The following is a 14,377-nucleotide window of genomic DNA, read 5'->3' as shown; positions in this document are numbered from 1 at the left end:
AACTAAAGGTACAAGCACAATAGTCAGTGAATGTTCAGTTTTATTCAATAATAATGCCACTTGGACACAAAAGGCACCGCTGGGATTCGAACCCAGGATCTCCTGTTTACTAGACAGGCGCTTTAACCAACTAAGCCACGGCGCCTCGTGGCGACACCTTAAAATTTTAATGTCAAGAATATCCAAGTGAGCTATTAATAACTTAATATTAATGAATGAATTATTGTATTAAAAGCATATGGACGTTGAAATGTTGTAACCTTTCCGTAATTCTGATACACGCTGATATATGATCCTTCTAAATATACACACACACTTGTTATGAGATTTAAATATATTTAGTTAAGGAACGATAACTCTGCCCGTTTAGATGCAATACACAATTTAGAATTTCGACTATGGATCTCCGTGAAAAGCAACTGCATTACTGCGGTTCTTTAAATAACTCACAAAGCTAATGCTACTAATAGTGAAAATAATCTTCAGCCACGCGGTGGCAGCGCGTCCTACGCGACCAAGACCCAGCGTGACATGGTTTTAAACAGCAGATTACTGGACGTACTGGAAATTTTAAACAGTGAAAACTGTTGAAATCACTATTTACCAATGTGCTCTGCGTGCTTACATAATACTCAAAACTGATACAATGCAGACACGCCATCCAATACTAAATTCTGAGTCACTGTTGTACTTTCCATGTAAGTAACTTTCACTGATGTCGCCATACCAGAAAAATGGGGTCTACCAGGGAGATAAGGAAAGACCACGAATTATTCATTCAACCGCTTCAGTAAAAGAATCGTTCAGGAATTTCGTGCTCTCATGCTAACAGTTTTCAGAGTCTGTTTATTCACCGACACTCTGTTATTTGTGGCAGCTTGAATCATCAGAAGAAAGTGTCAGGGTTCACCACAACGTGTATGTAACATGGCCAAAAACTAAGGCAAGGCTACACATGTTAAAGCGCGGACTTTCGGCACTCCAAATCTGTTATTGTTACATTAAACAACATATTTAATAATTGTTAAATCCTTTTTTTTAAATCAGGTTATTTTAGGCTTATTCCCCAGATGCGTGTAGCTACTGCTTCCAGATGTTTTTACTCATCTGTTCGTTCCTATTCCACTCTACTGTTCTTCTCTACATATTTTTCTAATTTCAGTCCAAGCCACTGGGTTTCCAAGTGATGTAATATCCTGTATACCACAATATCACTGAAGTACAGTGTACAGTCATGACTTAAAATTTCTATTTATCACACATGGATATGTTTTACATTGACTATTTTTTTTAGCTATATTTAGATATATATCAAAATCAGTTATATGTAATGTTGATGAAATGTTAATGAATGTGTGTGTGTGTGTGTGTGTGTGTATACATATACATTCATAAATCTACTAAGGATTTCTGGCATAAGAAAGAAAAAATGACCCATACAATGTATTCATGGCTATAGCTACAAATATACCCAAGTGACTTGTGACTTACATACATACATACAGGGACACAAACATAATGGAATGTGAATATGCTTGCTTTATGCATGATTACTTATTGCAAATTCTATAAGTTATTAATGCAGTATTAATGTGGATCAAGTGTGACTGTATTATGCTTATTTAATCTCACTAAAACATTGGATGATTAAAAGCTGAATTGTACTAATGCTAAGGCTGAAAATTATTGTTGTGGTTTTTTCTTCTGTGAGCTATAATGTGGTTACAGTGGAAGGTGGCAAGAGCCAAATGATCCTGGACAGATTAAGAACAATGATTCACATACAAAAAAACACATGTGTGAGGGTGTTTTCAACTGAATGCTGTCTAACAGAATTCAGTTTCACAATTGCAAAATGGGACTGCACTCTTATCTAGAATGCATATTAATAGACAGTAATTTCAAAAGTATATGGTGCAATAAAAATGTCAATAAGAAAAAACTAAATAGAAGAAAGGGGCAAAGCTTCCTTGATGAGTCAAATTTGAACTGAAATCAAACTCAGACAATACGTCAATCTTTCTGTACTAAATAATATTATTTACAATTACAGTCACAAAGGTATTTCAGTGGGTAAACTGATGTTAAATGAGGAAAGAACAGTGGTAGTGGAGTTATTTCTTTTTCTCGCTATAGAAATGGGAGAGTGAGGTAACTGTGATGAGAGACCTTGCTCAGTAGAAAGGTCAGGGTTCCCAAAACAGAGTTCCTCTTAGGCTTGTTTAGATGGACTTAGATTAGATTTGTTCCATTGATTATAATAAGCTTTTCTGGAAAATTCTCATATGCTTCTGATTATAATAGAAAAGAGAGTTCATTGTTTTGTGTTCTGTGTGCTAGGTAATGACCTTATACACATGTTTGTTTGTGTGGGTGTTGGCAACGCAACTCAACATTTTTCTTCTTTCAGGATGGCTTTTTTAGAACAGTATGTCTTCTGTATGCGGCATCTTAAGGGTCCCACTTTTTCCCTTCTGTCTTGAACACACACACCAAAGACCATGTGAATCACCGTGGTTTCATAGAGTCATCTCCCTGAGCACTGGGAAAATGTGAGCAACCATTTCAACAAATTGAATAAGGTGTTACAAGGCGGCTGCACTCTTTTAAATATTAAACATTAAACATGCATTTAATGACAAATATACTACTGAATGGAGATAAGATAAATGCTACAGTAATGCATAAATGTAAAGTTTTGTTTGTGAGTTGACAGTATCATCTCCTTTGTGTTACACATTACATAGAGGCCTATATTTCCTCGTTACATAATATGCACATTTTACTGTAGCCGACATTAGTGCTGTAAAAATTATGATTCACAATACAAAAAAAAAAAACATGTGTGAGGGTGTTTTCAACTGACTGCTGTCTAACAGAATTCAGTTTCACAATTGCAAAATGGGACTGCACTCTTATCTAGAATGCATATTAATAGACAGTTATTTCGTCTATTAATACTGAATACGTACTGAAATCTGTATCTGGTGCATGTAATCCCTCAATCTGTGTTTCAACCACGTGAAAACATCAATATAACAGCTTGTAAACTGTCACCTCAGTAAAAAATATATTCGGTTACGACAAACTCATAAATCAGCTAGAAAAAATAAAATCTAGAGAGGAGCATTTTGCCAAATAATATGCACCATTATAATTATACTGTTCTTCAGTATTTTAATTTATGTTTGACAAACATTTTTTATGACAGCAATTTAAATAGGAGTAGAGAAACATAATTATGTCAATAAAATAAAGTCAACTTCATTATTTTAAAAACTTAATTGAGTGTAATTTAAGTGACAAATCAGTTAATTTTAACCTTCAATATTATATTAATGTTGTACCAACTGACTGAAGCCTATTTACAGCATTAGTTGAGAAACTGTTTGTTTTTGTTTGAGAAAATTTGCCATATAGTGCAGGCTACCTGATATATCCAAAATAATCCACGTTGGATAGAATCAGAATCAAATTAAATTGAATCACAAGATTGTGAAGCAAATCATATTGAATCATGAAATTTGTGTCAATAACAAGCCAAAAAATAATTATGTCCCTGTGAAGGCAAGTATTCATTATTAAGTAAAGTAAATAATGTTAACTGCCACAGGAAAAAGTGTCAAACTCACATTTTCATACCACACATCCCTACCTGCTGATGACTCACTGCAAATCAAATAAGCATGTCAAAAGTCAGTATGAGTGTACGATGGGATATTGTTGCTCCTTAATGACCATTTTTTCTCCAGACAGATGAACACTTTCTGAACCATCCCAGACAGTGACTGTGGGGAAACGCGCTGTTATCAAGTAAAGAGTACAAACAGCAGCACACGTGATTCAGCAGCTCCTGTACTGACTGCTAAACACTGAGTCATAGATGCTCATACACATGCAAACACATGCTGCATGCTTTCTGCTTTGTTGATTCTAAAGAAATCAGATTTCCTGAAATCAGGGGCACAGTGTCTGGTTGATGTGTTTGCTTTGAAATCAGGGAAATGTGTTTCTGCAAGGTTTTCATCAGGTTAAGACAGGTTTAAGTTATGTAAGCGTCTGGATCCTGTGATCTGTGCACATTTGTGTGTGTTTTTAGAATGTGCACAAACTGATAGGCCTGCAGCTGCCTGACTTTCCTAAACAAGGCATTAGAGTTAAATTGAAATGTATATTGTAAAAAAAAAAAAAAAAAAAAAAAAAAAAAAAAGACATCCAGAGACTTTTTAGTAACATAATATTGCAGATTTGAGTCTAGTGTTGTATATCGCAATGAATTAAACACATGGCATGTTTATTTTTGTGAATGTAGTTTTATATAATTGAATAGAATTTAATTCAACTTAAATACAAATTTAAAAGTTCATTTTTTTGTAATTAAAATGTTTTGTCTCGGTTCAGATATTGAGTTTGAAAATGTATTTCATCATCTATGCTACCCTTCAAAAAAGGGAGATTTAAGATTTTTAAAAGTTTTTTAAAAAGACGTAACTTCTCTTTACCAAGGCTGTATTTGTTTGATCAACGTTTTGTTTTTACGAAATCCAAATAATAAATAGTTCTAAAATTCAGAGATTTGAAGTTCCAGAATGGAGAGTGCAAATGCAAAAAGCCTTTACCTGTTTTACTGTTAGCAAGGACACCACTTAATGTATTAAGGTGTTTTTTATTTTATTTTTATTTTTTTTTAGTACCAGTTAATATGGCCTCTGGATATGCGTGCAGATGAGCAGAAGATTGTGACAACAGTTTGTACTCAGACTGTAACCACAGCTTCCATTCCTAAACACCGCAGCCACAAAACAGGTGAACACAAGTTTTGACTCTCAAGGCTTTCAACTCTCAGCCTCTGAATCATTTTATAAATCCGAAGACTAATTATTTTCTTTTGTATACACCCTTCAAGGCTGTGTTTTTGGTGTCTTTGGGTTTGCCAGATATAATTGTTTTGCCATGTTATGTCTTCAGTTATGTAACCTTGAACAAAATGCCTCTTGTTAGCAACCAAGTTTTAGTTGGCCGGTTAAAGGAAAACCCTGATATTAAATGTTTCAGCAATGCCTTAAACAGATAAATGATGTAACAATATTGTCAAATTAAATTAATTAGACTCAAACTACTGGTTTAAAAAGTAGGTCTAAATCTTGGGGGGCATTAAATAAAAGATGCTTGCTCAGCATTTCTCAACTGGAAAACACATCTGTTTATATCTAAGTATACTGTATCTACAGTATTTCGAAATACCCATTGTTTGGCCTTCAAAAAAATTCCACATTTCCCATCAGCAACACCCATTAACCTTTTAGAAAAACATGGAATTTCGTGGAAACGTTAAAGTGTTCATGCCATGTCCTATTGGATGGTTCAACTTTCCTGTTTACCCCGTGAAGCGCTTTGCTCACTCTTAAAGGACAAGCTGTTTTGTTAGCCCTGGATATATAAATTTGTTGTAAGGGTGAGACACAGGACGTGTTTTGCCTAATTCAACGCTCTCTCCTCATTGGTCATATCCTGTGCCTTATCTATTTGGCAAGAGCTTTGTGCTTCAAATGTTGTTATTGTTATTTTCCATATTCAGTATATAACATTAACATTTGCAAATACTTTGGTAAAAATGACCTCAGTTTATAAGTTGGAGTGTAAAGAATATTTCATTATGTTAATAAAGAATAATGACCTATATTTCAAGTTCTCATTTAAGCTTTACATGGGCATTTAGTACTTGCTAAAAAATTAAACTCTACTCAGAACATTTTCTTGCAGAATATAAACTCATCATCAGTTGATGCTGGAAATCATCACTTTCTATGGTTGGTGTCAGGGGTGAGGGAATACCCCATGTTCCACTCACACAGCATTCTTTTTTCACCCACTCATCTTTTTCCCCGTTTCCCTCTCCCTTTTCCTCTTACTCATCTCCTTATGATCAAAAAAGCAGAACTCCAAAAAATCACATTGTTAACCTTTTCCATGTTTAAACCCATCTGGGTGCTGTTGATAATATGATGTATATGCACCAGTGTCAGGTCTGACAGTAGCCCAGAGGAATTCATTCCAGTTTCTGACAGCAGTAAGGGTACCATTGGCTAACACATTTTTGTGGTCCTCCAAATATATTCCTCCACTGACCACCACCTGCCAAACTGATCATGCTGGATGATGTTGCAGGCAGCATAACATTCCCCATGGCATCTACAGACTCTTTGACTACTGTCACATGTGCTCTCAAGAGAATGGGGCCCAGCGGTGGGGCTGCCAATTCTGGTCTTCTCTGGCAAATGCCAATCGAGATGCTTGCTGCTGGGTTGTGAGCACAGGTCCCACTAGAGCAGTGGTTCCCAACCACATTCCTGGAGGCCCCCCAACACTGCATGTTTTTCAGGTCTCATTAATCAAACACACCTAATTAAGTTCATCAGCTCATTAGTAGAGACTCAAAGACCTGAAATGGGTGTGTCAGACAAAGGAGAGCAATGGTTGGGAACCACTGCACTAGAGGATGTCAGGCTCCCATGTCACCCGTATGAAATCTGACAAGATTATGAAAGTTTAATCAGAATCCTGCTGCTGAATTGTTGCAATTATACAGTCCTTTCCAGCTCTCCTTGTGTAACTGCCCATCTCCTTGTATCTCCATTCTCTTTAAACTTGACTTGGTTATATATTAAATAAGCTTCACAAGAACTTTATTAAATGAGACGATCTGCCAGATGCTTATTTGTGCAATCTGAAATGAGAAAAAAAAAGAAATGTGCAAGTAAAAGAGGCAAAAGGTGACGTCCTCATAGGCTATGAAGTTAAAGGGTATGAACATCTGAAAAGCATTCAACTTTCATAATTTCCTGTTCTCTTCACTTTATCACTCATCAGCACTTTTTAGTCTAGAAAAGAATCATTAAATCCACATAAATCAAGATTTTCATTTAGAAGTGCCTTAATCAGCATGGTTGGCATTTTCCTTGGACACTGCACAAAAGTTAAGAAAGTTTCTGATCAATCAGAATGTAGTACAGATAGAAATACATCAGAAGAATCTTGCTTATAGACATTGCATTGCATTTTCATTTTATTCAATAAGTTCATATTTAGTCCTGTAAATGTATAAAAGAATTATACTCTTCAGTGGCTCTGATATACTGATTTCATGTTTCTGGGAAAAGATGCATCAGTTTTACTTTCAGGATGTCTTAGATATCTCCCTTTTCAACCGCAAGATTCTCCCACATTTGTGTTCCAATAGGTTCTCCTCAGTCACATCTGGTGTCTTTCGCTCACTTTTCAGCTGTAGTCTATCAGTTATTGTTAGTCATAATAACCACAAACAATTTCAATATTTTCTGCCTGTTTGTTTGAACTCCCTGACAACAGAATAAAACGATTTAACATAGGGCCAAATGAAGTGAGATCAGCCCAACACCTAACACAGTTATGATTAATGAGTCATTTTAAGATAACACATTAAGACTTATTATATATATATATTTATTTATTTATGTTTTTAAACATTGCAAAATGTACAAATAAAACCCCCCAAAACATCCACATCAAGTCAGTTGAATTGTACTCTCTGGAAAATAGAGAAAACATTTATGGAATTTAGACATGTTAGTGAATGTTGCAACCCAATGCTGGAAATATCATCTGCTTGATTGAGAAATATATTGAAAAATCCATGTTTATATTTTACACAAACTTATATATGCTAAAAAGGTTACCCCAAAAACAACAACATATAATTAATATTATGTTATGTATATAAACAAATCTATATGTGAATGCTGTTGTGTTTTAATGTGTAATTGTTTAATTCAAAATCAGTTTTACTTTCAGTATTTTTCTTGAGCGGGAAGCTGGAGTTTTTAATGAATATTGCATAAAAGCACTTATTCTTTCAAAATGTGGTTTTGGTTTGTTCCCTCTCCAAACTTTTCTTGCCTGGTTGCCTGTGGGGAAACTTAGCTAACTGGATTCTCATGTTCAGTCCAGAAAGGAAGTTGGCGTTCCTTTTGAGTGCTGTGAGTCCAATTTTCCATTCCCAAGTTTACTGGAGGAGAGGCTCAGTTGACATGACAACATGACACAAGACATAATTAATGTGAGGGAGTTAAAAGCAAAATGTTACTGTACCACATCAGTATTCTGCCACAGTTAGGACAGGCTACTAATAAAATAATCCATGATATAGCAGAATTTTGATACAAATTCTAAATAATAAAGCGTTAATTCATAAAACACCTAAGTGTGTAAATGACAGAAATCAAGAGAGAGGAGATATTACAGTACATTTAACGATGCATTTAAAGGTTTAGAACTTGCACCCGAGACTTGAAATCAAAGACAAGTAAACACATCTGTGAAGTACATTAAAGCATGACATAATGTTTGTATTCAGAGAATACAAACTTTATGACTTGCAAAATTACATTTTGACACTTCATTGTATAGTTCTTTAAAGCTCTCGCAGTTAAAGCCCCTACAGTTAGTAAGAAGACAGTAAAACGTTTTTTAAGTACTTTAACATTCCTCACAAGAAGTGCCTGGCTTGTGTGTGTTCCCTTGTTTTCTAGACATGTTCCTCTGCAGTCTTTCTGTACACATTCAGTCTGTATCATTTTCCTTGAAGACGTTGGCCTTGATGATAAAGCTCATACCAGGGATTATTAGACATAACTTGAAAAAGTTATTTCATCAGTAGTTTTCCCATGGCTGCTGTCCTTTTGTCCCTAGATGCCTAACTATTCCTTGTACTCAGAAAATGTGGCCTTCCTCATGAGCATGTGTGAAGGAATGTTTTTTTGGTAGGACCAAATATGGGCATGTGATGAGAAGTTTTTCCTAAAGGTGAGTCAGTGCTTCAGCCTAATGTTCTTAATTACTCCAGATGAAGAAGCTATTTTTACTGTCATTGTGGTTGCTGAACGGTGTGATAAGGGGATGGAATATGTCAGCTTTTATTTTTGGCTCATACATAGATGTTAAAAAATCCAGTTTTGTCAGTGGCCTTATTAAAATTCAGTGTGTGCTTGTTCAAACATGTTCCATTCTTGAGTAATTCTTTGTAATTAATTGCTGTTATATACATATACATACAGTAGGCCTATTCTGATGTTGAAGTCAGCAACTGATAATTAAATAATGATATTTATTAATATACTGATATATAAGTAACTGTGAGAGTTAACTTAAAGGGTTAGTTCATCGAAAAAGCATAATTATGTTATTAATAACTCACCCTCATGTCATTCCTAAAACAATAAGACCTCCTTCACCAAAGACTGACGCGTCTGACAGAAACGGTTCTTGACTCTAGAAGAGTCAATCTTTTGTTCATTATCTGGCTCGGCTCGGTGTTCATCTTCAGTTCTCTCTTCACATCAGTTCAGTCAGTGTACTGTTTGAGTAAATTAATTACTCCGGGATATTGGTTTGTTTTAACTCAGAGGGAGTGTCAGCCACATTAAAAAAGTTAACAGCTCAAGTCATTTGTGGATTAATCCGTATTGGAGACGCGAACCGTTTAAAACGATTCAGTTCGATTTGGTGAACTGGTTCAAAAAGATCTGTTACATCGAATGATTCATTCGCGAACCAGATATCACAAACTGCTTTGTTTTGAACTCTCTCACACAACAGACATGGAAGAGAAGACAATGATGAATAAATTAGTAGTTTTTGCTATTTTTGGACCAAAATGTATTTTCGATACTTTAAAAAATTCTAACTGACCCTCTGATGTCACATGGACTACTTTGAAGATGTTTTATTACCTTTCTGGACATGGACAGTAGACCGTACACACAGTTTCAATGGAGGGACTGAGAGCTCTCGGACTAAATCTAAAATATCTTAAACTGTGTTCCAAAGATAAACTGAGGTCTCACGGGTTTGGAACGACATGAGGGTGAGTTATTAATAACATAATTATGATTTTTCAATGAACTAACCCTTTAAACAAAGAAACACATTCAAAGCTTTAAAGACTGTTATGCTGCCAAAATCGCCAGTGACTTCTGCCTTAGACTAAACATAGCTATGGCCTTGCTGTGTAACGGTCCTGTAAAAAAATTGAGAGACAGACAAAGGAAAGAGACTGGGTGGAAAAAGTGTTTATGCTTGTCTGTGTAAAAAAGGGGATGGGGGACTGTAAAGGCAGACAAAGATGACTTCATAACTTCCGCTAGTATGTGCACGTCTGAAGGGGAGGTCTCTAAAAGTTCTTTAAATAGTGGCAGAGCTACTCACAGACACATTAAGAGCAGTTCTAGGCTTGCACTGCAACGAAGAACACAGCAACAAACTAAATCTACAAAGAAACTCTGCAAAATCTAAGCATCTTTCAGGTAATTGCATGTTCTTGTTTTGCTTCATATTGAAAATAGACTCCAAGTTAATGATCAAAACTTTTAGAAGTTGTAAAATTTTGTAGCCTTTAACTCAAGTAGTTGATTGCTTGATCTAATAGATTTTGACAGTATGTTTTGGACTAACCAGCATGGCCAGAACTGAATTAGATGTGAAATTTGAAAATGTAATTGTTGATATAAATTACTAGTTGTTTACTCAGACATCAGTGTACATAGAATAAAGTTATAAACATTAAGCTTGGGATAAGTGTTTATAGACAAAGCTTCTTATGTGCCATAGTATTCTGTAGGTAAACATGTGAGGCATGAGTCAAGATAGACAAACAGAGATGGCATGGTAGCGTTTGAATGGTGGGTGTTGTATCTTGCACATTAGGGAGAATTTTCACAAAGAGGAGGCTGAAACATGTATTTGTCGCCATGGTTTTTTGCCAAATGAACACACCCTTATTGTGATCAGAAATAAACTTCAGCAGAAATTAAAAACACAACAGAGCTTTTAAAATGATCTTTTACATAATATCTGTACTTAGCATTTACAGTTTTGAATTATCAAAGCTGACCTCTTTCTTATCTTCCTCTGTTATTCAGAATGCAGAGCCTGAGTGTGCTGCTGATCTTATCCCTCTGCGGGTCAAGCTTGTGCAACAGTATGCCAGAGAAACAGACAGATTTTGGGCTGCAGGTTTTCTCTGAAGTAGTCCAATCTGCTCCGGACAGAAATCTGGTTCTTTCTCCCTATGGCATCTCTTCAGTGCTGGGCATGGCTCAGCTGGGTGCCTACGGCAGCACTCTTCAAGTGCTTACCTCCAAGATGGGCTACTCACTGCAAGGTAGATGAATGAGAGCAGTAGATCTAATTATAATATGTTTTGGAACAACTTAGAAATTCTAAAATTCATTCATTCATTGTATCATTTTAATAAAGCAAATGTTTGTAGAGAATATGCCTATATGTATCACTTATACCTTGCATTGTTTAAATCCTAATATTTTACATTCTAATTTAATGTGTAAAGATTGTTGTTTTTTCTAACTCTCTTTTTCTTTCTGATAGCACGAGGTATGCCAAAGCAACAGCGGCTTCTTCAGAGAGATCTGGCTATTGAAGATGGGGTAGAAGTGGCCAGTGGTGTCATGGTTGACCGGAAGATAATCCTGGAAAAGGTATTCAGGCGCAGCCTATCCAAAGCCTTCCAGAGCGTCCCGCACCAAATAGACTTCAGTCAACCAGAGATGGCCCGGCAGGTGATCAACTCCTGGACATCTGACCACACTGGTGGTAAGTCCCTGCTATTTTGAATGCATTGCCTGGTATGTTCCACATCAATTTGGATAAAAATGACTGCTAAATGATGAAATGTAAACTCGCTCACCATACACATTTTCAAGGCGCTTAAATGATTTATTGGTTTCATTTCTTAGGAATGATTTCTGACTTCCTCCCATCTGGGGTGTTGAGTGAGCTGACACGCTTGGTCCTGTTGAATGCTCTTCACTTCCATGGGGTCTGGAAGACACCCTTTGACCCTAAACTTACTAGGGAACAGCTGTTTCACAGAGTCAACGGCAGTGCAGTATCTGTTCCTATGATGATTATGACTTCAAAATTCAACTGTGGTGAGTGCCAATGATTTATTTTAATTGTACTGATAAGAAAATCAAGAATTTTGTCAAGTTTATTTACAAAAGTATTCTCCGTCTAGGTGAGTTTGTGACTGAAGACGGTGTGGACTATGATGTCATTGAGGTGCCTTATGAGGGGGAGTCGCTAAGTATGCTTCTAGTCTTACCATTTGAGAGGGATGTGCCTCTGTTGGCCTTGAACAAAGAGCTAAGAAGCAGCAGGATTCAGCAATGGAGAAAACAGATGAGAAAGATTAACAAACAACTTGCTATTCCAAGGTAACGCATCTATTTCTGTGAACTTGCGTGGGACTTTTATATTGTGATGGACGTTTTATAACAGAAGGCCTAATGTGTGTTATATAATGATATCTCAGGTTCTCCATGGATACAGAAACTGATCTGAAGTCCACACTGAGCAAGATGGGTCTTGGAGACATTTTCAGCCAGAGCAAAGCTGATTTCTCTCGTATTACCAGTGAGTATGGGAAATGATCAGATTTCACTTTTTGCAATGAAGTGGCTAAAGAATATATAGGTGGTAATGGATGCTGTTTTTGATTAAATTAATAGTGTTGTGTCTTTCTTTCTTTTTTTTTTCAATTAGCCGAGGAACCTTTATGTGTATCCAAGGTCCTTCAGAGGGTAAAACTTGAGGTGAATGAAGAAGGAACCAAAGGCTCATCTGCCACAGGTACAGACACTGAATTAAAATACAGTACAAAAGTATTCAATAGAATTTAACAGTCATTATAGTGAAACCAAAATGCATATTTGACTTATTTCTTTTTCTGTGATTTTTCCCCAGCGGCTATCATCTACTCTCGCATGGCTGTAGAGGAGATCACACTCGACAGACCCTTCTATTTCCTCATTCAACACAAACCCACTGGTCAGTTGCGCTTTTCACATGCTTTTACCATACATTTAATTTTGCTAATTTTTATCTGGATATGTGTCAGTGTAGTTTTTGGTTGTCTCCCTCAATATTAAAATCCCCTGGTTAACTTCACAGGTGCCTTGTTGTTCAGCGGTCAAGTGAACCACCCTCAGGAATCCTAACAGACCAAGGTTGTGTCCAGAGTGCCCATACAAACAGAAGGACCAGGGAAACCAACAAGTCTGCACACAACATACTACTGAAGACAGAATGATATTGGGAGGGGAAAAATGCAAAAACTTCTATATCTGTAATGTGAGCATAGCTTGAAGTGCCAAGAAATAAGAATAAGAAATATTCTATATATATATAAGAGAGAGAGAGAGAAAATATCTATAATATAAAGAAAAGATTACTGTTTAAAACATGTCTGAAACATCACGGGACATTTAATGAGAAGGACATTTAATAATCAGCAGACGGAGAATCTACATGCACTAATAATTTGAAGAGTGAATTCATTTGTATGCTTTGTTTACTGTGCTTATATATTTTTTACAAGTTGTATTTTACAGTATTTATTAATTTATTGTCGAAGGTTATATTTTCGTGAAGACTGTTAATTGATATTGTTTCTTTTTATAATAAAAGCTACTATACGCGAACATGAATTAGTTTTGCATTATTAAATTACTTTGGTGCTGGCCAGGGGCGGGTCTACGTGGTGGCCAGGGGGGGCACCGGCCCCCCCAGAAATTCGATTGGCCACCCCAGGTGCCCCCCCTATAAGATGTCTTGTGATTGGTTCATTTTATGGCCAATCATTTTATAGACTCTACTGAAGTTCGCGATTCAAAGAAGTGCAGCCGCAGCGTCGGTCGTCAGAGAAACAACCGCTTGTCGCGGACTTGGACTTTTACTTTATCAAGTGTGGGAAGTCGAGACACCAGTGATGAGAAGTTCTGATCATTTTACCGACTCGAACTTTTGAGTCGCGTTCAGCAAAATGAACGAATCTTTTTCCGATTCATTTCGTTCATTTTACCAAAATGTAGTTACGTGTTACTTCCCCAACACATCTAGTACTTACGCAAACGTTGATCACACTACAAACAATACAAAAATAAAATGCTATAAAGATACAGAAAAGATTAATTAATTCTTTACCTGGGTCTTCAGTCTGTGACTAACTCACCTCTTGTCTGACAAGTCTTCAGGTTCAAATCATTCCTTAATCACATGACAGCCACATACGCTATTTCGGACATTTCTGTTGTCAGAAACTGTTTCTTGAGGATCTGTGGTGTGTTATTATTGTATAAATAAATAAAACCTTGTTATAAATAAAATATTGATTAATTTGTCTTTTTGACTGTCTATCAGTAAATAAATACTAGGCTATATAATAATCCAAGTATTTATAGCCTAGTTAAATTTTTTATCCAATTCTGAGTTTGCTGGTATAATAATTGCTTAAATTGGTCTTATATATGTATAAGATGCTTGC

At 36.1% G+C, this 14,377-nt stretch overlaps 1 protein-coding gene and 1 non-coding gene across 2 annotated transcripts; one reads left to right on the top strand and one right to left on the bottom strand.

Annotated features, from left to right (window-relative positions):
- Positions 1 to 71: 71 nt before the first annotated feature.
- Positions 72 to 145, bottom strand: trnat-agu (transfer RNA threonine (anticodon AGU)). Its single transcript has one exon. It is a non-coding gene; the product is annotated as a tRNA-Thr (tRNA).
- Positions 146 to 10,246: 10,101 nt separating this feature from the next.
- serpine1 (serpin peptidase inhibitor, clade E (nexin, plasminogen activator inhibitor type 1), member 1) lies at positions 10,247 to 13,535 on the top strand. Its single transcript, XM_052562381.1, has 9 exons — positions 10,247 to 10,340; positions 10,956 to 11,197; positions 11,422 to 11,646; positions 11,790 to 11,984; positions 12,071 to 12,269; positions 12,368 to 12,468; positions 12,598 to 12,684; positions 12,799 to 12,882; positions 13,006 to 13,535. Exons 2-9 carry the CDS (start codon positions 10,957 to 10,959, stop codon positions 13,050 to 13,052), a joined length of 1,179 nt encoding a protein of 392 aa, XP_052418341.1. The 5' UTR covers positions 10,247 to 10,340; position 10,956; the 3' UTR covers positions 13,053 to 13,535.
- The last annotated feature ends 842 nt before the right edge of the window (positions 13,536 to 14,377 follow it).

This window comes from Carassius gibelio, chromosome B7 (genome assembly GCF_023724105.1).
Source record: "Carassius gibelio isolate Cgi1373 ecotype wild population from Czech Republic chromosome B7, carGib1.2-hapl.c, whole genome shotgun sequence".
Classification (NCBI taxonomy): domain Eukaryota; kingdom Metazoa; phylum Chordata; class Actinopteri; order Cypriniformes; family Cyprinidae; genus Carassius; species Carassius gibelio.
Note: the sequence above shows the minus strand (reverse complement) of the source record. Positions and strands in the feature narration are given on the sequence as shown.